General features: G+C 34.0%; 1 protein-coding gene and 1 long non-coding RNA gene across 2 annotated transcripts; one reads left to right on the plus strand and one right to left on the minus strand.

Annotated features, from left to right (window-relative positions):
• The first annotated feature begins 1,019 nt into the window (after positions 1-1,019).
• LOC148623887 (uncharacterized) lies at positions 1,020-5,664 on the plus strand. Its single transcript, XR_015919533.1, has 2 exons — positions 1,020-1,277; positions 5,462-5,664. It is a non-coding gene; the product is annotated as an uncharacterized LOC148623887 (long non-coding RNA).
• Positions 5,665-10,933: 5,269 nt separating this feature from the next.
• On the minus strand, positions 10,934-17,322 carry LOC148623888 (large ribosomal subunit protein uL14m-like). Its single transcript, XM_088566179.1, has 3 exons — positions 17,164-17,322; positions 12,855-12,954; positions 10,934-11,336 (listed from the first exon to the last, which is right to left on the minus strand). The coding sequence occupies exons 2-3, from the start codon at positions 12,935-12,937 to the stop codon at positions 10,967-10,969; spliced, it is 453 nt and encodes a 150-aa protein (XP_088422305.1). The 5' UTR covers positions 12,938-12,954; positions 17,164-17,322; the 3' UTR covers positions 10,934-10,966.
• Positions 17,323-24,962: the final 7,640 nt, after the last annotated feature.

The following is a 24,962-nucleotide window of genomic DNA, read 5'->3' on the forward strand; positions in this document are numbered from 1 at the left end:
ATTCCTTCACTCTTATGAGGCTGACTTTATAGCTGATCTGATCAGAAAGAAAGAATATCGTTTGGCTAGATCCTTCAATCTCAGTTTCCGCTATATAGGTGACGTATTATCTTTAAACAATCCTAATTTCGGGATTTGATACATCGCATCTACCCAAAAGAACTTGAGATAAAGGATACTACAGACACTGTGAAGACAGCCTCATATCTTGACCTACACTTAGAAATCGATGGTAAAGGAAAACTATTGACCAAACTTTACGACAAACGTGATGACTTTTCATTCAGAATTGTCAACTTTTCTTTCATCTATGGCAACATCCCTTCGGCTCCTGCGTATGGAGTGTTCATATCACAACTCATACGTTATGCCAGAGCTTGCCGAAACTACGCAGACTTTTTGTATCGCGCGCTAGAACTCTTAACAAATAGGCTTCTGGAACAGGGTTATGTTGCTACAAGATTGAAGTCATCACTACAGAAGTTTTATGGTCGTCACCATGAACTCGTGGATCGTTATGGTGTATCCATCAGCGCCATGAAAACTGATTTATTCAACGGGTCATAGTTTTCCTTTCCTCGTTTGTCTACCCCGGACTTGACTTTTTATGAGCAACTCGGCGGGTGTTTCTAGAAAAGCAGAGGACGCTTACCCTACCGGTGCACCTGGTCCATGATCCCAGTTTTTAGTGGAGTCCGAGTTGCTCATTTACTTTTGTTACTTTGTATGTATGATTTTAGTTACTTTATGTTCTTTGTTGTGTATGTCTGTTTTCCATGTCTGGTCTTTGTCCCTGGATTACATTCTTTTGATTACCGCTATAACCTTGGTTCCCTTGATTACTCTTTGCAACTTTGATATGAAAAAAAAGAACTATTAACACTTCAAGAGGAGAGCTATTTTAAATTAACCACAAAATGTTCAGATAGGGATTCAAAAACTCCTAAATTGAATGAGGCTTTGTCTATCCATTAAGACATGTTTCACTCGATATTTTGATGTACAAACCTTTTGTCGCTACAGTTATACAAACCAATTGTCGCTACAGGTATACAGATCAATCGTCGCTACAGGTATACCAACAAATTGTCGCTACAGGTATACTAACCAATTGTCACTACAGGTATACCAACCAATTGTCGCTTTAAGTATACAAACCAATTGTCACTACAGGTATACAAACCAATTATCACTTTAGGTATACAGGCCAATTTCGCCATGGGAATACCACCCGTGGGGAGTACACACCAAGTTTTGTGTAGGAATACAGAAAAATTGTAAGTTCTGAACATTTCTGTTATACTTTTAAAAATTCAACACATCACATATCCTCGTCATATGTGTAACTAGAATATTTGTACCTTCGTGTGAAACAGGGCAAATATATTTCATATAACGATGATTAATTTTATTTAAAATCTAATCTAACGTTTATTTACAGATTGTAAATATGAAATTTAAAGACCCTTGGTCTCATACAAATTAAATATTTATTTTGAACTCCATTTAGTAAAGGATAAATATCTTAACACATTAAGTCATGCAAAATTTTATTTAAACATTTCTACGATGATATTGAATGTCGGCAAAATGACAAACGTTAAGGAAGAGACTTAAATATCTAAAGAAGATTGTTTAAAGTGTGTATTAAACAGTGCACCAGTGTAAACACGATTAGTTTTAGACAAGACAGCTGGAGGTACTAACCTACAGGAATTTGGCCAAGGTTTAGTATGATGCGGTCGCTCACTTTTCTTAAAATGATGCTTGATTAATAAAAATGTGATTTTGCGATCAGTTATTTGTTCATCCCAAACGTTCCTGTGTTCCTTTGCCCAGAATGTGTCAGAAAATGGTGATAGGAAACTATCATCGATTTATTTTTTCATTATATTCTTTAACTCTGCCAGAAACTGACTTCGTAAAGTATTTTACCAGAAACCATTCCAAAGCAATTACACTGAAGTGTTAACTAGCTAATAATTGACATACTTTCTAGTAATAAATAGTGATAGTGTACTGCTTTTTATCAAGATATATACCCTGAGCATTCAACCACCAACGTCGTTCACAAATACGGCGGTAAAAAACTTCTCTGTACACGTTTTATATAGTATCAATGACTTCCTTATTTCTTTGTACATAGATTTATGGTGACAACTTTCTGTACCTAAGATTATCATTTCTAGACTGTCTAGTTGATAATGAGCTAGGATAATAGTTTTTTTTATTGAAATACTTGTATAGAAAAAAAAACTGATTTATTAGCTGTTAAAAAGTTTTGTTTATACTAATCACCAAATATGATACAAACCTTGCATGTGTTTTGAATTCGATCAAGAAAAGGTTCGTTTAAGAAGCTTTCTAAAGTACGTGATGCAGACCAAATACACAACCTAGTGTAACTTCTTAACAACTCTTTTTTTCTCTAGTCTTTCGTTTTCAAAGTTATAAATCACCAAATTAGGAACAATTAGATGTGTTTATGTTCTTGATAACACTTGAATTTATGAGGGCTTCCATTACTTGTACTTTCATAACGATTCTTTGTTTATGATCATGTTTAAATCGTTCTTAAGTCGAAAGAGAGAAATAAATCATTATAAATCCTAGCTTTAAAAAGACCAATAAAAGCGGAGATTTATGACCAAGCTTAGCATATATTACAATGCATCACGTAACATTTTTAAATGTTTAGTGTTATGATTTAAAGTTAACGCGAAAAAAAGATTAATAAGTTATTTGTGAAGAATTGAACACGGTTTGCTGTTCCAGCGCCGAATTGCGCAAATTACAATATATAAACAAATAAAAAATGTTGTTTAATTCTAAATTGTTTTCTAATCAATGTCCAGTTCCCGAATTAAATATTTTAAGGGCATTAACCCAAAATCGAATAAAAAAAACAAAAAACAAAACAAACAAAACAAACAAAAAGAAAAAAAAAACCAGTCTGACCATAGTGGTATTTAACCCACAGAGATCCATACATGATTACTTGTTTTGGCCTAAATTTCTTATCGACTGGGACCATAATCAATATTAATAATGAATCTAAGGACGGCGATAGCGCCACACCAACACACGACCGCAAAATATAAAAACTGAAATTCCATTTCCATATACATTTTTAGTATTACAGTATTAGGAAATAGCTAGGACATACACTACGCAAAAATAACATCCCTCGTATCGCCAGGTACAACAGGTCCCTTAAGGAAAAAGAAAATGATGACGACCAAAACTACCCTGGAGGAGAATATTTAACAAAGAAATGAAAAAAGTGGATACAGCTGAACACTATACAACTATAAAAAAAACAGAGTAAGATGCAAAGGAGGTGTCAGTGGCCTATGCTCCACATGGGAGTAGGCAAGGCTGAAGTCAAGTCACAGCATTAGGACCGTTGATTTCTTTACTATAACTATCCATTTCACAGAGCTAGTGTTTGATATGTTTTATTTTCTCTCATTAACATTACATTAACTATATATAGATTCATAGATTTGATTAGTCATTTCAAATGTAAAACTGATATCACCATGACCAGATTGTAATAAATAAAATGCTTCGCTGGACATAGCTTGAAACGCCCACAGAGGTCGAACCCTTAACAGAAGGAGTCAGAAAATATGGACACAGCATTCGAGCTTGATACATGTAATCCCACAAAATCAGTCCCATGCACCCTTCCTCTAGTGGTAATGCAACTTGTGTTACAATTTCTAAGTGAACTATTTACTTTCACTCAAGTTATTGTCCGGACATAAGCAAATGCTTGTTTCTGGTCCTTAAATCCTAAACGGTTCAAGTCACAACCCATCCATAAAGTCCACCCAAGTCCTCCTTCTGTGATAGGACGCCTTGTATTACAATATTGTAATGATCTAAATACACTTACACTTAAGTTGTTGTCTGAACACAAAATGTCTACAGACGACGACGACAGCATGGTGCATTTTTACGACTGCATGTTTTTGCAGTCGTATAAAATTAGATGAATGTAATCAAATAACTTTTTTTTAAATCATGCATGATCTTGAATTTTGCATAATTGGTGTAACATTGACAAGTTTAGCTTTTTATCAAGATTATCGGAGGTACCTTTCCTCTCGGGACTTTATCTTCAACGAACGACACAGCTGGTGACTTGCAAGTACCTGTTCAGCCTTCTGGAGCGCCCAAGTTTTAAATGAGGTTCGTGTTGGTCTTTATTTAGTGTGTACTTTTGTTTTTTTTTTTTTTAGTTTTGTCCGTTTTCTTCTTCTTGTGTTATAATTTTAGTGTTCCCGGTGTTGTTTTGTCAAAGGACCCCCTCGTTTGTATCTTCCGAAAACACTCAATGACTTCAGTTCGTATAGTCCTCTTTGGTATCAACCCTAGCCATTTGTTTCAACAAGATTTGAAAAATCTGAAAAAAGAAGAAGAGGAGGAAGAAGAAAATGAAGAAGAAGAAGAAGAAGAAGAAGAAGACGAAGAAGAAGAAGAAAATGGAAAAGAAGAAGATGAAGAAGAAGAAGTGTGTTCAGTGCATTAAATATAGTTATTAAATTTACCATGTGTTAACTTTTTTTTAGTTTATTTTCTATAAGGGTCCATGTTACTCATGATTTTTAGTTCTCTGTTGATTTTATTTTTTTGTGCTTTATATGCGTTTGTATATATGCATGTTAGTAATTTTATCTGATTTGCAGGCTACCGTTCATTGAAGACATATAGGTCGCCTTAGGCTGTCGATTTTCCATTCCTGGTTGAGTGGTTGCCTCCTTGACATATTCCCGATTTCCATTCTTTTTATACCTTGGATTTGTAATCTCTTGATTATTTTCTGAAAGAAAAACATAACACTTTATTTCAAAAGAAAAAAAAACAAAAAAGTAGATCACAACATGTGATTTTGACTACAAATGAAGGAAAATATTGTAAATGTCTAAAACATAGTCTTCCAAGCAATGCAAGACAATGGCGGAACATAAACATTTTTTTGAACGTTTTCTTTATCTGTTGTTTTTTTTACTGGGAAGCGGGAAATATTGTCTGTTTAAACTTTGTTTTGTTTTTCTGGTCTACCACATTTTAAAACTGCTTGAGCTTTCCTCTTCTCTACTTTTTTCTTGTTTTTTTTTGTGTTTTTCTTACAATCCCATTTTCTCTAGCTGAAATACCAGACCTTTCAGTGATTTTTTCTTCATAATTATATGTTCAGCTTTATTATATTAAATAGTTAAGTTTAGCTAAGATGATTGTCATGTAGCTTTTACCTATGAATTATTGATATCATTTTATACTCATTCAAGTATACATATATTACGGTGTAATTTACATTATAGAACTATTACTATTGACGCTAAATATCTCTAGGGATCATTTGTTGTCACTGTTCAAACCTGATATTCTCTGAAACAAAACAAAAATAATGCAAAAAGATGTTTGAGTATGTATTTACGTATGATTTTTTCAGGTATTCCTTGCTTGCGATAACATACTGAAATGGAGGACATTTTAATTGCAACATGAAAATTCAAGGATCTTGGTATCTCTATGATGGTCTAAGGGAGTACCATAGTGCAGGAACTGACCTACAGAAACGATGCTCACCAAAACCAAGACATGGCTATAGACAAAATTATGTTTTATATTACCGTAATAAAATATCACCTTGAACCATGTGCTTTATGATATGCATTTTTCCTATAAGCATACGCTGGGATATTGCTCTCGCAGAGATCAAAAAGCGTACATTTCAGGAAATTAAAAAAAAAAAAAATAGATTAGTTTCTCAAAAAAAAAAAAAAAAAAAAAATATTTGCTGAAAGTATAAAAAAAAATCCCAATTTTATTTTGGTCTGAAAAAAAAAATTAAATTAGGAAATCTCAGTCCCCCCCCCCACAACCATAAGAAAATGGTTCGTGCCTAAGTCAGAATTTCTCTGAAACTTTCGAATATTTTAAGAGACATGAAATGCAAAATACTTATATCATACAGTCTTTTTGCCCGAAATATGTCATTTTATCTACCGTTGTTAACTCATTATAAAGATACGTTAATAAAGTATAAATAGGGTTTCGGGTTAATGAAAAATGCGTGTAAAAATAAATAAAACAAATAAACAAAACAAACATCAAAAAAGCAACAAAAACATGCCATTAATAAAAGAGGTCAAAATAAACCATACTGTTGTTGATGGGCGTCACCCATTTTCCTGAAATTAAAAATGAAAAAAAAAAAAAATTATCATAAGGATTAGACCGAAATGGAAGGAAAATTTACCGCCCATTTTTATGGAGACCAACATTATTTCAAACAGTTTGAACCAAGTCTTTTTTTTCTGAATACGCCTTTCGAGTTGATAATACGTTCATTCGTATTCTCAAAAGTATTAAATATTTACAGTACTTAAAAATGAAATAAAACTGATGAGTTTTGATCTATTTCTCTATGTCCTTTGAAGCTCCTTTTGTGATTTTTCATAAAAATGCTAGTCATATAAGCGATATAATGCGATTCTTTGACAAAAAAGTAATTAAACGCAAGTATTAAATTGAAAGAAGGGAAGCATTACGATGGCTCATGCCGTGTTCATTACAGTTTCCATTCAATCTATTATAACAACTAACAATAAATATCTCCTTTTCAAAGATTGTCAGTTTCTAAAGCATATTACCGTCCCCGAGAGCAAGAAATGAAAGTTATTCAATGTGACTCTAATTCCCCCTCTTTTAATATCTATTTCTGTATTTACACAGTGACAAATTATATGTTATTTAATGATACACATTTTTTGCGTCAAAGAAATCTTTGTTTGCGTCTTTAAACCATCCAAGGCTTTTGGCAGCCACGAGGCTTTTTTCGATTAAAATTATTAAATCATATTTGAATAGTACCAAGGAATCTTCAGTTAAGGCTTTCATGGCGGTGTCTAGTCTATAATCCTAAAAAAATGTCATTGAACGGCATACAAATTTGCTAGAGAAAAGGAAATAAATAAGTCTTCGTATTGCTCTAATTAGTCACATCCTGAGTTAAATTTGGGGCACCAACCTTAGTTACTTCTCAATCTGAACATAAAATTTGTTCAACAATTATATACCTATACTATTCAAAATATAAAGATACCATCAAATTTATAAATATAAATTACTTATCACTGGTGACCTCAATTTTCATCTAGATGAATTATAAAAATGGCGATACAAAGCCTTTTTCCAATCACTCGAGAACCATGGGTACCTTCAGCATGTTTCGGAGGCTACTCACAAGCATGGTCACACACTAGATGTTTTGATAACCAGAGAAAATACATCGATTCTCCGGGGACAACCATTTGACGACCCAAAATTATCTGATCGTCATGGCAACTTAACTTGTGATCATTTAGCTATTGCGTCTCAGCTTCATTTAGTGAAAACCTCAACAAAAAAAAAAAAAAAAGAGGAGAACCATTATCATATCGGAAATTTCGAAATATATCCGAGACTGATTTTGTTCAAGATGTCAACCTTTCACATGCACTTCAAAATCCGAATGGTACCGTCGAAGAACTTGTGTCGACTTATGCGTCGGAATTGACTCGAATTATAAACGACCATGCTCCTATGCAGAAAAAGGAAATAACCGTCCGACCTAATACTGAATGGTACACTGTTGAATTGCGATTAGCAAAACGTGAATGCCAGAAAGCCGAACGCATGATAAGAAAAACAAACTTGGCGGTCCATAGAGAGATTTATCAGGAACAGTGTAGTAGAGTTTCAAGTCGGCTTCTATACAAAAGTAAAAAGGACTTCTACTCCAACAAAATTACGGAAATTGATGGTGATCAGAAAGAACTTTATTAACTCACAAATGTTCTACTGGGCAACAAGCGTGAAGTAATTCTACCATCCCACGAGAGTGAACAAGAACTCGCGGACACTTTTGGTGAATTTTTCATGGGACAAATAGAAACGATCCGAAATAATTTATGTGTATCTCATGTTTCTGAAAATCGTAACGTGTTGAGAGCCGACATCAAATTTTGATGGTACTCCACCGACGACTTTTACACCTGTGTCAGCTGATAAATTCGAAAAATCACACAGAAAGCTCCGGCTAAGTCGTGTGAATTGGACCCGATCCCGACTTTTTTGCTAAAAACTTGTTTAGACAACGTTATCAAGTTTGTAATGACAATCATCAACACATCTTTAGCAGAGCAGCATGTTCCTAAGTATTTTAAAGAGGAGATTGTTAGACCGCTCTTGAAAAAAAAAACAGGTCTTGATAAAAATGTACTAAAAAAGTACCGTCCCGTTTCAAATTTGTCTTTCGTTTCAAAGATGTTGGAAAAAGTAGTAGTTTCACGTGTCGAAGTTCATCTACAACAGAATTTTCTCTTAGACAATCTACAGTCAGCATATCGTACCAGCAATTCCACCGAGACAGCTTTATTGCGAGTACATCATGATCTCACCACAGCACTTGATAACAACTCCTTTGCTGTACTTGTGATGTTAGATCTTTCCGCTGCGTTCGACGTAGTAGACCATGACATTCTTTCCCAACGTCTTGAATATTCGTATGGAATAACCGGGTCATCGCTAGCTTGGATTAGATCTTACTTAGACTAGAACACAGCGTATTACGATTGGTTCTGTTTTATCCAAATGTATGCGGCTTAAGTATGGTGTTCCTCAGGGATCCATTTTAGGCCCTGGATTGTACTGTCTCTTTTCAAAACCGATTGGGGAAATATGTCGGCAGCATGATATGGACCATCACTGTTATGCTGATGACACCCAGGTGTACCTCATTATTGAACCGCGAAAGACCTGCACTGATAGAATCGAAGCGTGTTTGGCCGATATAAATGACTGGATAAGATGAATCTCTTTAAAACTCAATCAGGATAAAAGCGAGTTGATAGTTTTTGCTCCTAAAGATTGGATGCACCCGCAACTATATCACCGACGATGCATGCAAAACTCTCGTCAACTCGCTAGTCACATCCCGTTTAGATTACGGAAATGCGTTGTTGTATGGACTTCCATTTTAGTGAATAAGCTACGGAGAGTGCAAAATACGTCAGCCCGCTCAATATCAAGAACTAAGAAAATGGATCATATAACACCTACTCTCTTCGATTTACATTGGCTTCCGTGAACTACCGCTGCCTATATAGGATCTTATTGTATGTTTATAGATCACTCCATGGTAGTGCTCCTGTATATTTGCAAGAGCTAGTTAAGTGCATACCAGCCGGTCCGTTCTATACGATCTGTGAACACTTGTACCATCAAACCACCACGTGTTCGAACCAAGACCTACGGCGAAAGACGTTTCGACAAGGCTGCCGCAACGTTATAGAATAGTCTATCAAATGACCTGAGAAATGTGCCATCACATATGTTTTAAGCGGAATGTCAAAACTCATCTTTTTAGACTTGCACATGACTGTTAACTGTTAGGTTTTACTGACTATTTATTGACAATTTGATTCTTATGTTTTAATCTGATATTCAATAGATACTCTACATTTTTTTTTTAAATAAATGATATTGATTCTTTTATATAGATATACTTTTTGCGTACATATCCTAGATTTTTTAATAAACGTTCTATGCATTTCACACAGCAATTTTATGTAATGCTAATTATCATTTTTTTTCCTTGTTTTTAATTTCATATTTAATATCTTGGTACAACTAGAATATTTTCTAAAATTTCAATTTTCATTATGATTTTTATTATTTTAAAATTGGTTTATTGAAACATTTAACTTTCTACTCAATTTATTTTAATGAAACTTTACATATTATTTTATATACATTATATTTATATATCTTGTACTTTATTATTATTATTGTTTATACATAAGCCTATGTTAATGTTATATACAGTGTGTATATTTTATGGCGTGTATGTGTGTGTTGGTGTTTTTTTGTGCGTGTGTGTGTGTGTACGCGCGTGCATGTTGTGTGATAGCGGTTAGTGGGTAAACGCGTGCATGTGTTCGTGTGTCATGTTAAGCGTGTAATATTAAATTGTGTTAGATAAGCGCTATATAAAAACTTTGTAATAATAATAATAAAGAAGATGCTTTTAAAAAGACAAACAAATCATAATAATAATAACAGATGCGTAAAAGACTGATCAACCACCCCCTTCCCCACACACCAAAAAGAGCTGTAAGACAATCATGGTGTATTGTCTCTGGAGAGACCTACAGAACTAAAGCTTGACCCAAGACCGGCTCTGCTAACACAGCTAACATGATTAGAATCACTATACACATGTATTATGATATAGACTACCATAGCAATCTATTGGTGAGTACAGATTATAAGTGTTCTTTCTTCGCCCATTTTGATATACATGTACGGCATAGTACCTCTTCATTTACAGACAACATATGAAGGAGTACACAGCTGATTCACCAGACGGCTTGATAAAACATCTGAGGTAGAACCTTGAAGGTTTGGGGCAAGGATAGGCACAACATACAGCCTGATACAGCTCTGAAATTGGAAGGAAAAATGTTTGGACACATTAATAGATACAAAGGGTGATTCCAATGTAATCTTTATTTTGTTTGTAAAATTCGATTTAATTTTCAAATATGCACCAACTGAAATGATTAAAGCTCACATAATTAAATGGACAAAACTCTGGGTGAGATTTTGAAAGTAAAATAACAGCTCACCTCCAGTGTATGGGAGGGTACTCTTGTAATAAATTTTATCATTTATCTTTAGATTAAGAATAACTAGCAGAAACATTTTTCATCATAACTTTCAAGAAAGATAAAATACTTTCATATCTTCTATATTGTTTAAAAATTTAAATGTTGCCAGTTAAGATACCTTTCTTTTGTGGAATCTTTCTGACCTGAAACTAAATGTCTTAGGACAATAACAATATTTCCATAAACGTTTTTGTGGTCAAGTAACAAAATATCAAAATATTTCTTTTATTTCCCAACTGTTCTTAAACAAATCGAGTTGCTATAGAAATAATTTTAGTAAAGTCTTCATTTCCTCTCAAACAAGATGGAATAGGATTCTTTATTCTGGTACCACTCGGATTCCCATTCTCTTCTATCAACACAACATTGTTTGTATCAAATCTAGGAACATTTGTTTTTTGTTTTTGTCTACATCCAACTATGTAGCCCTTTTTCTTTTCTCCCATGATAGCAACTAAGACCTTATCACCAATTCGTCCTACATCTGATTTATTATATACATGGATGATTTTTGCTGGTTTTCCTGCATTAGCAGCAGCTTTACCCAGTGGACTATTATCAATAACTCTAACTCTTGACAATAACATCAGTTCTCCTAAATACTGAGATGTACTGAAAAAAAATTAATACACAAGTTATAACCATGGTGATCTAATCAATGCAATAATATAATGCAGTTTTTCTTAAACAAGGCAAAAATTATAAAAAGATTTATTACATAAATTCTCCTAATTATACTGTATAATACAAAACGTATCACATCAGTTCACCTATTTAATGATGAACTGAAGACTTTTTTCTTGTTATACAAATGATGATATAGAATATGAAAATTAAAAAAAAGACCAAGTAAAAAAACAACAGAAATACTTTGCACAGAACAAACATGTTTTTACATATTTTAACCTATTCTTTTGAAAATAAATGCTGAATAAGGCAACTTACTGTTTGGACATTGTAAAAATGATTATTTCTGGTCCCTTATTCCTAAACCATTCAAGACAGAACCCCCAAAAAATCATTCCCAACAAGAGCAACCTTCCCTTTGTGTTATGGCACTTTGTTGTACAATTCCAAAGAAATCCATTCACATGTCAACACTATTCTGGTGTCTCATTTGGCCACTAATTCTTGAACAATTCAATTCACAACCTTCAAAAATCAATCCCAGTCTTCTTTTTTGTGGTATACTACCTTGTGGTGTAAGATCCAAACACCTGTACTCATGTCATTGTCCAGACACCAAATGTCTACGCACAACAAAGGCAAAGATGATGACTGCATGATACCACAACAAATACAACCACAACTTTTTAGTGATCATATTAAAATGTTTGCGCAAAAGTGAAAGGGATTCATTGTATATTTTCTTAGAAAATAAGGAGTTATTGCCTTCCAGTAAGTAATGAAAAACCTATACAATGACCTTTGAACTAATTCAGAAATTTTTGAAGGTGCACATCATTTTCAATAAATAAAAAGGTAAATCTGCAATCCTTGGGTGAATCTGCTAATTGCATTGTTATATCAGAGTTGAGGCATGTTACATAATTGATTTTTCAAGTAACATCCAGAAATCAACTGAGTAATAGTATCTAAAGTTAACTAGCTCTCATTTTGACTACTTGTATAAACCAGATTTAAATGCAGTGTATACACTGCAGTGGTTAGGGAAGGGTTTTTTTGAAATGGGCCATTTCAGTTTTTTTCTACGAAGATTTAAATGGATCATTTTTTAACATTCTTTAACCCTGTAACTTAAATGGGCCAATTTCAGCTTCAATAGACCAATGGGCCATGGCCCCTGTTTTTTCTAATTGTAGTTAAAGTAGGTACTTCCTAAGCGAGACAGACAGAGCTGAGCAGCTACTAAACATGCTTGCACTGTTGATGATGCAGGTGAAATCTATAATACTTTCCACATTTATGATGAAACCATGAATTATTACTGACAGATTAAGACAAAAGCTATAAACAACTAATAACAAAATATTAGTTTTTTTAAAGGACAATATAGACCACAAAGGAAGGTCTTAAGATTCAAGATTAATAATGCACAATTTTTACTTTTTTTTTTTATTTAGCAGTATGTTACATAAAAACTGCACACTTTTAATGCAGTTAGCATACCTGAAAAGCTGTTTTGATGTCGAACATGTGAGTCTTGTCAACCTATTGGCAATACTGAAGCATGGTCCACTTGTTGACAACATTTTGTTTCTGTAAAGATCTGTAAATAGACACTGATTTATCACTGTTTAATTATGGTACCAAAATTCTGAATGAAAAATCTAAATGCAAATTAATCTTTAATCTGCTTAATGTATTCTTCATTGTCTAAAAATGAATATCTCCTCAATTAAACATTATTTGTTCCCAGTTGTACCATCTAACAAATCAAATCAATAACTATCAAAACTATTGTTTATCTGGATCCTCCAGTGACTCTAAATTTTATTTAAAAAAAAGAAATTCATATACGTGAGAAAAATCCATATATTACCAATTAAGTAAGCTTTTTATTTTAATATCTTATGATGAAAACACAGTTTAGTTTATCATTAAAATGCACATGTCCATACATTTTTATATATTTACATGCAATTGTTATGTTAAAACTGGGCTGAAAAATGTCAGCTGAAGGCCACCCATGGGTCCTCAATGAAAGATGAGGAAACCCTTACACCATAGGACAGGCTGCAGCTGGCATCAAAACATTATAAACATGTACAGTGAATTATATGCCCCTATATACTCCAGCAACATAAAGTAAACTGAAAATGAAACAAGACATACAGAGGCCAGAAATTCCTGACTATGGACAGGTACAAAAAACTTGGCAGGGTTTAAGTACTTTGGTGTGATCTAACCCCCTCCTTTTAAATCTGGCCATTGCGGAAAAATATTGCACAATTAAACACACCTAAAAATCAGTTCAAAAAGTTAAGTCCTCATCATATGTAATATCAGTCCCAATTCTTCCCATGCAGGGTTGAGAGCCATGGTGCACCTGAGGTACCAATATTTCAATAATAATGATACATGTTTATGACACAATTATTTAAACAAGTTTTATCAACTGTTGTACAAATGTTACATTGGTATGTGACATTCAAATAAAATATTCTGTCTGTCTATAAAAGACTTGGAAAAACATTTCTTTGAATGTCACCTGTAAACATTTGTTTGAATGTCATCTGTAAACATTTGGTTTTAAAAATAACCTCAAATGAAAATGAAATATTTTGTGAAGTGCAGCTAGATATGCCCTGAATATTAAAACATGATACATCTTGCGTTATGATTTTGATTAAATGTTGGACACAGGAGGATATTTTGACCAGAATAGAAGTGGTTTATTACTGAAAAAACTTACAAAACACTTGTAAAAGGTTCCTTGGACAGACTTTATGTGATTTCTATCTTCCCCAAAATTTCAGAGAGTATGATAAATGAAAAATATACAAGGACCTTAACTGAAATGCAATTTAACAACTCACTGGGTCGAATCTCCCGTTTTTGGAGGTTGCCTCTTGTCCCTCAGTTCAGGAGACCAAACGCTGGTCTTCAAAGTCACTAATTGTCAAATATTCTCTGTCACTGATTTGGGCTTACTTTCAACATCCGTAACAACACGAATGTGATATGCTCTTAAATCGGTTGACTTCCCCTAAAATCTTTGTTTTTATCCCTTGATATGATTTCATATTCTTCCGTAACCATGATGACATGAATGTTTTCAAACCAGATTAAACAACCGGCAATGGCTATATATAGATATCAGGGTCCTGATAATATTACATTATTTCAATGCTAACTGATCATTTTATCTTTTAATGTAAACTTTCGGCTCTCATACAAGGAAAAAAACACACAGATATTTTCTAAAAGAGGTACGTTGTAGCCATCTTTGAGTCAATTATGATATTGACCATGGAACAGATTAGGAACAAGATTAAACAACTGGCAATGACAATTCATAGATAAAAGGGACTTGCTAATGTACATGACATATATAGTCTTGTAGCGAGCCCCTGTGCCCTTAATTAGAAACATGGTAATATTCAAACTAAAAGCTAACTTCCCATTCTCATACAATTGAGCAAGAAACACGCATAAAACACACATGTAATAATTTAAGAGGTACATTTTCATCTCTACTTCTACAATCTCCTGACCAACTTCAATACACTGAAGATAATGTCACTTTTCTCTGCGCATGCTATTTACAAATTCCAACTAAATTAAACTAGTGAATTTAAACATTAACAATAGGAGTGAATTTAAAAATAAACAATAAGAGTGAGTTTAAAACTATATACATTGGTAGATGTTTAATGACTGTAGGTGCAAGCTGAAATGGCTGTTTTGAATGACTCGACTGAGTCACTCATAACAATGTTCACTGGTATACTGTTCCATAATTTAATGGTTTTTGGACAGAAAGATTGTTGTCTGACTTGTAACTGACACTGAGGAATTTGGAAGGATAATGAGTGTATGTTTCGGGACTGTCTGAGAGGTGGAATTAACTGGTCTGTTTTAGAGATGGCAACTAAGGAATAATTGATTTTATATAACATTATTAATCTTGTATCTGATCTTCTATGAGCTAGGCTTCTCCAATTTAAATGTATCATGTTGGAGACACTAGATGTATTGTGGTACCTGTTTGTCATAAACCTAGCTGCATGCCTTTGAAACATTTCTATTTTGCTTATGTCTTCTATAGTGTATAGATCCCGAATAGAGCAGGCATATTCCAGTGATGGCCTGACTAGCAATTTATATGCCTGTTCCTTTACCTTGGTGGAACTAATGTTTAGATTTCTTTTTAGGAAGCTTAATGTATTGGTAGCTTTATTGCATATGTAGTTCATGTGACTCTGCCATTTTGTAATGCCAAGATATTTAGCTTTATCGACATACTCTTGTGTATGGCCATGTAATGTGTAAATATATTTGATAGGGTTTTTGTTACTGGAGATCGAGAGAACATTACATTTATCGGAGTGGAATGCCATTTACCATTTTTGTTCCCATTCTCCTAGTTTATCTAAATCAGTTTGTAGTGATTTGCAGTCACCCATAGATTTAACTGCTAAATAGGCTATGGTGTCATCAGCGAATAGACGTATTGTGGAATTTAGGCCTACTGGCATATCATTAATATAAAATAAAAACAGGCTGGGTCCCAATATAGAACCTTGGGGTACCCCTGACTGGACGTTGACATAGCCAGATGTTATGCCTTCAAGGACGACTGATTGAGTACAATTCGATAGGAAGCAATAAATCCATTTATTAATTTTGCCTTGTATACCATAGTTTTTAAGTTTGAGAGTGAGTAAATTGTGACTGACTTTATCAAATGCCTTACTGAAATACATCTGTATGAAAAGAGTTTTCAAGGTTTTTAGTCAATGATCGTGTTTCACAATATCTTTGTTGCCGAAAGCCGTGTTGAAGTGGATATAAAATATTGTTTTCATCTGCATGGTTCATAATGGCACCAACTACAACATGCTCTAAGATTTTGCAGCAAATGCATGTCAAGGATATTGGGCTATAATTTTCAGGATTGTATTTAGACCCTTTCTTGTAAATTGGAGAGACATGTGCTGTTTTCCAGTCAGAGGGTACTTCACCTGTATTTAATGATTGTTGATAAATAAGACAGAGAATTGGTGATATATCAACGGCGCATATGAAGCTAGATCTATGATGCTTTGTTTGTTTGTTGGGGTTTAACGCCCAAGCAGCAATATTTCAGCTATATTCAGGCGATGAACATGAAGTGCATGATACAATGAACATGAAATGATGATGAAATGAAAAATGGGATGGGACACAAGGATAATGGGGTCGAGAAATTTTGATTGCCACTGGAAATAGGGAGAGGTGGGTAGGGTCAGTCAATTTAGCCTCCTGTGGCGAGGCCCTATGGTTCCTACTCCGGGAGAATACCACAGTAGGGTTCTTTAGTTTGCGAGGAACGTGACATCTTTCCCAATTTTCCCCAGGTTTTCCGTATTATAGCCTGACAACCCCAGCATGTAACACGCCAAGGGGTACCCCATTCCACCACCTGGGGCACACAACCCAGTTGCTCTGTGGGCAGAGCACCCTAGCCTCCAGCTAAGGTTCTGAGCACTATTTAGTCGTCTTTTATGACAAGCTTAGCGCTGCTGCAGGCCTATTGGCTATTCTTTTGACAACTGGACCTGCACGGGTCAGAACTATGACGCTATGGCGGTGAACGGGGCGCAAATTTTCAGCATTATGTGGAGTATAAATATATAATTAAGCAAATCATATGCAAATAAAAAGTGTGCAAGAAGTCGCTAACAACATTAGCGACTTAAAAATACGCAATGCATAAATGTCTGCTGATACGATCTGAGTTACAAGGCTTATCACATGTATAAATTTTACCAACCTGCTCGCGAAATCACGACAGATGATCGTTGATCAAATGGGATATTATTTGGTGTGTAATCTTATTTAAATGTTTCAAGAAAGAAAGATGAAATTCATGATTAGTGGGATAAGTGGGATAAGTAAATTACCGGAAATTCAAGAAAAGGTATAACAAACCCAATTTCGGAAATTCACATTTCCGGAATATCAAAGATTTTTATAGAGTTCTAAAATGTCCGTGGTAAAGTTATTATCCATCTCAAGAACTATTTATTTTTAAGTAGGTGAATATATCAATAAACTGAAAAAAAAAACACTGAGCAAATGCAACTAAAGTGAGCGTCCTTCACCAAATACAATATACTATGATATAGTCTAGTGGTTTAACGTATTTAACTGGAACTACCTATATCCGGCGTTACAAATTCGTTTTCTTGGTAACAAAGAACAAGGGTCTGCGCGCGTGTGAATCATATGTCATCAAGGTCGGGTCGATTTACAATCATATTCAGATCAGCTCAACATTCCATATAGGTAAAAGATAAGAGAGATTATTTGCCTCTCTGTAGAAAAATTAACTACAATGATTCCGATGATTACGATGATTTTTAGGGAAATGTGCAAATATACAATGTAATCATGAACAATCCTCAAAGCAGGTGGGAATATAGTCTAAGAAAGTATTTCTACACAGGAGTTGTTCTCCTTTGTATATTCTGTGTCATGGTCGCTACCCCTGCTATAAAATTCAAACAAATGTCTGTCAATTCAGGACTTAATCTCTCCTATCCATTCTTTTGTTAAAACAATGAATAAGAAAGTAAGCCAATTTTTCAATTACAACAATATCTTCATTAGTAATCAACCACATAAATTTGGAGGTTTCATCTAAATTCTTAAAATTTTGACAGTGGCAATCGACTAATGAATAAAAATCAGCACGTACAGCTTGTGATCAAAGCAACTCGGAAGTCGCTTGGCGTGCAACCTGCAAGATAGGTTCCCGATGCTTATTTTTTAAGCAATGTGCTAGAGTGCCGGTCATGACATGGACTAAGGTTTGAGAATGTTTTGGTGTTGAACCCATATTTCCATTGTAACCTGCAGCAAAACAAAACAAAGTTGTACACAAATACCGTGAAAATAAGATTATTGCCCTTTTTTACGTTCTTGAGACCTTAAACTTGATGTTGATTGTGACGCTTCTTAATAAAATGATTTTGATTATAATACCATTCACGGGGCATAGTTAAAATCCAACACCACCCAAAGAGAGATAACTCCATTTAACTTGTATTGGCTTTTAACTATCTTCTATGAAATTACTACGCGTCCAAGTGGCAAAAAGATAGTTTGGCGTCTCGATTTACCAGTTCGACAACATTTAGCTGAAAATTAACACTTAAAATGTTTGAAATATCATTCATTTTGGATATCGGTGAAATATTTAAAGTTTAAAAGAGAATCACGCATCAATTTCAAGAAAGCATTTCCGTCCGTGAAGTTATCTGCCGGAAGCCCTTCTGTCATTCTTATACGTACAATACTCGAAGCCACTCACGTGACTTCCGAGTAAAAAGGACATTTGGTTAAGAAATGAAGTTCATTTTCATTGTCATTTTGTGTACAGAAATTGTATATTCTCAAATTCCTGTGCAAAGGTTTATTTTCATGCCTTCCTTAGATTGTCAGAGCTGATACGAAATGTACAGATTATTTTTCTCAGCTAAAAATTTTCTAAATTAAAGTATTTTTCTCTTTGGAAATTATTTTTAAATGAGAAATAAGTAACAAATTTTCCAGTTACATTTTCCTTTTTACTACACCATACTACACTATAGAGTGACTTCAGCTTTTGCATTATCATTTCTTAAAGTTTAGAAATTGAAAATCAATGAAATAAGATTCTGGTAGCTCTAATTTCTCTAATAAAAAATACAGAGTAGTACCAAGTTTTGGATATTACTTTCATACATATTTTTACAACATATGCATTCTTTTAAAAATACATGAACTACAGTAATGCATCCCATGCAGTGGCGGATCCAGACCTTGGTCAGCTAGGGGAGCTGCCCAAATTTCAATTTTTATTATGAATTTGTTCTGTTTAACAAGGGTGGAGCGAATAATTCAGGAATAGGGTAAGATGGTCTTAATACCGAGCGGAGCGGGGCAAACGATTGGGGTGGGGGTGGGGGTAAAATTGGTGGAAAATCAAGTTTACGTGCTAAAACATACATTTTTCCCAATAAAACGGGGGCTCAAACGTCCCCTCCGCCCCTCCGAATTTGACACTGCGTAATTCAGGAGACATTAAAGGGTACTGAATGAACATTGTGAATTAAAATATACAATTCAAGTGCACGACCTCGACTCTTTTCAAAACTCAAAACGTTTATGGTAGAACCACAAGTCTTGGGTTTATCAAGGCAAACCTCCGACAAGTTACTAAAATTGAAATTCTTGATGTAAAATCGGCTTTACTTTACAATTCACATATTAAAGCCCTCTTAGCCCCTGGTAAATCCGCCACTGTACTCTTATATAACATAAAAGGAAGCCTGCCTATCTCAGATATTGTACATCAAATATTTGAACTCTTACTGTTAACACCAAAGATGTACTTACAAAATTTTAAATTAATTTTGTTAGCTACATTGTTTGCAAAGATTTTCTTAAAAATATTTATTTCATCTTTTTTACAGGCTGTAATTGAGTCTGTTTTGAACATGCCCCAAATTTCTGATCCATAATGGTATAATATTAAATGTCAGAGCCAGACACATCATAGTTGAAAAGGAAGGGTGCCAGCTGGGGTTCCTCAGAAAAAGATGGTGGTAGGAAATTTTTTGCCTTTTATGTCAATTTTACACATGAAAATAAACATTTTTCCAATAAAGGTGGGGTACAACTACCGGCGCCTTTCAGGATCTGCCACTTATATTCCTTTTCAATCGGAACAATTCGGCCATTTCCGCTACACTAAAAAATAACCTCGAATGCCGAAAGGAGAATTCCTTCTTGAAAAAATGCCGGAATGTAGTCATACGCAACTCAAAGTAGTTCTATCCACTAGATGACGTTAAAAAATTCGGTTAGATATCACTAGAAATAAAGAACAATAACTCGGTCAAAAATGTTGGCGCGAAGGTAGGAGCTAGAAAAAAAAGTAATAGCAAAAATTTCAACCAGTAAAATTATAATTTTTGAATCGGATCGGTCGAATTCCAGACAGATTCTTCCGCCTAGTGCCTCCGATATTGTTCTTTCGGGTAACTAAAAAGGCTGAGGAGTTCCGGTTGATTCCTTTTATAAGATCGCCATTGTGATTTACTGCACACCCTAAAAATCGTTGTATGCATTCAAATTTAAATTAAAATTTCAACACTGATCTTCAACCTACTATAAATAAATAGAACTGATAAATGGATGCATTCCTCACCGAAGTCAGATGATAATAAAATGTATGCATGACCGAGAATTTCACCTTTGCACAGGAACCAGGTTAAACAAAAACAATAATGGCGACCGATGACCCTTGACATTCATCCATTCATTAAGTAGGTTAGCATTTACAATTATAATATTTTTTTCGAAATTGAATGGAAGAATATCCAGGTTATGTGTATAAAAACAAAACCTGTCCGTGACTTCTCGTTTTAAATTTTTATCGGAGGCTTAATATTCTGACCACCGGAAAATAGTTGGCCTACTATATACCCTACTCCACCAATGCTAGAGGTTGACTGACAAGCTATTTTCTGATTTGGTGCCATTGTTGGGGTATGGAGGAACGAAATTCTAACCTCTTACGTTGTAGGAGTACTACATACTTCATAAATAGAAAGTGGAAAATGGCATCATATAAAACCTATCTATGAAAGTTGCATCAACTTCCATACTGCGATTTTAGAGAAGTTATTGATTAGAAGAGGGTCCCTCTCTTGGTTAAAAAATGCCGAAGTTCATATTTAAAAAATCATTCAGATAGAAAAACGAAATAGAAAGTGCTCAACGGCACCATGTAATAAAGAATATATGGTGATTAACCCAATATACAGAAAGTGCACAATGGCATCATGAAAAAGAAAAAAAAATATCTGTGATGAAAGTTTCATCAAATTTCATCCTGCGATTTCAGAGGAGTTACAGATTAGAAGAGGGCCCTCACTTGGTCAACAAATGTCGGAGTCCATATTCCCAAAAAAATCATTCAGATGGACAAACAAAATAGAAAGTGCACAATGGCATCATGTAATGAAGAATCTATGAAAGCTTCATTAAAATCCATTCACCGGTTTCAGAGGAGTTGCGGATTAGAAGATCGTCCCACTTGGTTGAAAAATGACGGAGTCCATATTTTGCAGCACGACACCCCAAAATCATTCAGATCGATAAACAAAATAGGAGGTGCACAATGTCATCATGTAATAAAGGACCTGGTTTTCATCAAATTCCATGTACCAACTGAGTGACGAACGGACGGAGACCATGATCGCTATACCTCCCGCTTTTCAATGTAAAATCTTTGCTGATGATACTAGTATATCTACGCTATAGTTGAGTACCCTCTTGTTGCATCCATTACTTTGAATTCAGATAATCATATGTTACGTATTGAATATGGGCCACCAGGTGGCTTGTTAAATTCAACGCCAAGAAAACATAATCTACAGCTATATCTAGGGGGAAAATCCTGATTATCATTCACCCTTGATTATGGATGCGACTGTCATTAAAAATGTGGAGTCTCATAAACATCTAAGGTTGTATTTCTGTTGGAATCTTCATATATAAGGTGTACTGGTCAAATAGTCCTGCCGTCTAAATTTGTTAAGAGATCTCAAATTCGAAGTTGATAGAAAAACATTAGAAAACATGTATTTTCTTATACTCCACCTATATTTAAATGTGCCGATGTTGCTTGGGATAATTGCTCTGAATACATGGAAGATGAACTGGAAACAGGAGCTACTACATATATGCTCACTAATCTTGGCATTTTGCTTAAGGAATCCAGGTGGAAAATTTCATTTCAAGGGACAGGAGAAAAAAAATTGTAAGCTGATATTTTTTCATGAAATGGTGAACAGAAATACTCCAGATTATCTTTCTAATTTAGTACAAAATAGCTTCGATCAGAACCCGTTATGCAGGAGATATACCTAATATACCTGCTCGAACATATTTTCATTACAACAGTTTTCTTCCTTCAACTACTCGTCTTTGAAATGAGTTTCATAACAATATAAAAAAATCTTCATTAAGTTTGTTAAAAAAATATAAAAAAAAACCATATTTCTATTCAGTCAATATATTTGGTCAGATTCTACACGCTAGATTACTTTTCCAAAGTAGTGGCATGAAGACCATTTATTTGAAAATAATTTATTTGCTGACCCTTCATGTAATTATATGCAGACAAACTGAAACTTCTGAACATTTTTCACTTCATTGTCCTCAATGGCACGTATGTTGTTACCAGGTCCCCTATGATTCTTAATTTACTGTTTGGTGACCCATTATTGTATTACGTTGAAAACTCCAATAATTTCTTGATCATACACGATTTTATTGTCACGTCAACAAGTGTGGACACAGACTGGCATTGCCAGAGGGGCAAGTATGAATGCAGACTGGTATTGCCCGAAGAGCAAATTTGAACATACATACGTTCTGTCTTGAACGTGTTTGCAATGTCAAGAAAACTCCTCCATTTATTGATATCAATAATTGAATTATGTACATGTTGATAAATATCCATTAACATTTGTTACTAAATATCTACTGATATCAACAAATGGAGAACAAATTCCACAATGGCTTGTCATAACTATAAGACAAGTCATATACATATAACAATGCTTCTTTCTTGAAGGTGTACTTGCATGGACGTGTTGAACTTGCTATGTCATATCAAGGATTGACCATTTCACTTAATGTAGGTTAGCTTGGTAAAATTCTGGACTCTCAGTTTTTTTAGATTAACAGAAACCAACCGTGTGGTATCTGTCAGTTACATGGATGGGCTTTATTTTAAAATAGGAGGGGCCATAGAGGTTCCATAGAAATACCCACGAATATCCAAAAATACCCCAAAACATTATAGAATAATCATGATAATTATAGGAAACATATATTTTCTATTGAGACGTGATATGTTTTAATGGAAATTTAAAAAAAATATATTAAAACAGTTAAACTGGTGAGTTTCGGCAGACGGATTGTCAATACGACAGACGGGTTAAATGCATCCAGCACGGGTTCGCTTGACAGAAAATTGTAACCTGGCCATGACATCAAAGGATAATGTAGCGCGTGGCCAACGCTCGATTTATAATTATTTATTTAAATTGCAAACATTTTCTTGAATACTTCGATTTATTGATACATCACCGTGATCTAAGTCAACATACATCAAAGAAAACAAATCGATTATCATGCATAATTAGCATTGCGTAACTGGTCGCATTGATAAATTCCGGGTGACGATGACGTCGCTGTGAGCACCATACCAATATACGACCGATAGTAGTCTATGATTTGCTAAGAATTTACATCTATAGGGTGTTTGTTTTTACACTAGTCAACAATTCTCTAGCAAAAGAGAATAAAACTGCATAATGGCAAAATTTCTCACTTGCAATCATGTACCCAACAGAAAACATTCGAAATTCTAACGAAACGAAAATTGCAATTCCGGTATATGAAGGACTTTAAGCCTGAATCCATCGATACTGGCTCACAGTTAACACTTCAAAATCAATATTTCAACTAAATCTGGTATCAAAATATCTTTTTAACTTCAAAATAGTTATATACATTTGTAGCCTGAAAATTTTTTACATGGACAAAAACTGTATACTATAGTACTTAATTTGCAACTGTATAAAATATATCCAGAGGCACTGCCAGTATCATTTGGTTTCAGAACCAACGTAACGTGTATGTACATTCAGCACTTCACAACACAGTCATTAATCTTCATTTCATTAAATCTGGTAAATCTTCTTCACAATTTAACATAACTCAGTTATTTTTACTTGTGTAGTATTAATGTCTTGATACTTAATAAAACCCTCATCCTTTTAACATTCATCCATATTTGTCTATCTGCAAATATAAGAAAATGTATAGACATATATTTTTAATACTTTGCAAAAAATATAAAAAAATGTTGTTTGAGTGTAATTATGTTGTTACATCTATAACCATACAGTAAATCTAACTGTGTAATTCAAAATCAATGTCTATTGAATATTCTAATGAAAACATCATTTGACATCACTATGGCTATAGGAGAGTTCGCCAATCTCATTAGTGATGTTATATTCACTAATTTGCATATCATTTAGTGTCAAATTGGTAGACAAATGAACAACTAAATAAACAATTGACAATATCATGATTAGAATCAAAATTTTCGAAACTTTATAACTTTGGTATTTTATATCCAATTTTGATTCTATAAAATGTTCCATTTAGATAAAATAATTCAAATTTTTGTGGGAATTTATAACTCTTTTACTTGAAAAATAAATTTGAAATGATATTTATATGTAAACCTCTATTTTCATATATAAAATCATTCTTTAAATTTTCTGCTCATATAGTCTAATTACTGAATATCTGTTTAAAAATTCCATGGATAAAAAAGTTTGATTGGCAGTGTAGGGAACCAAAAGAATTTCTAATTTATCTTAAAAAAATAAATAGTTATGATGATTTAAAGTTGATGCCCCATGCCACTCAATGGATTTTTGAATCTTTAGTATACAAATACATGCACATATATACAGAAACCTGAAAAATAATCAA

This window comes from Perna viridis, chromosome 2 (genome assembly GCF_037379345.1).
Source record: "Perna viridis isolate PV_CMFRI_1.1 ecotype Kerala chromosome 2, ASM3737934v1, whole genome shotgun sequence".
Taxonomy (NCBI): domain Eukaryota; kingdom Metazoa; phylum Mollusca; class Bivalvia; order Mytilida; family Mytilidae; genus Perna; species Perna viridis.

Excerpts from the sequence above, each read along its gene's own strand:
- LOC148623888 (XM_088566179.1), bottom strand. The coding sequence starts at position 12,937 with ATGTTGTCAACAAGTGGACCATGCTTCAGTATTGCCAATAGGTTGACA. Across the intron at positions 11,337-12,854 it reads ACATCAAAACAGCTTTTCAG|TACATCTCAGTATTTAGGAG; the intron begins GTATGCTAACTG and ends ATTTTTTTTCAG.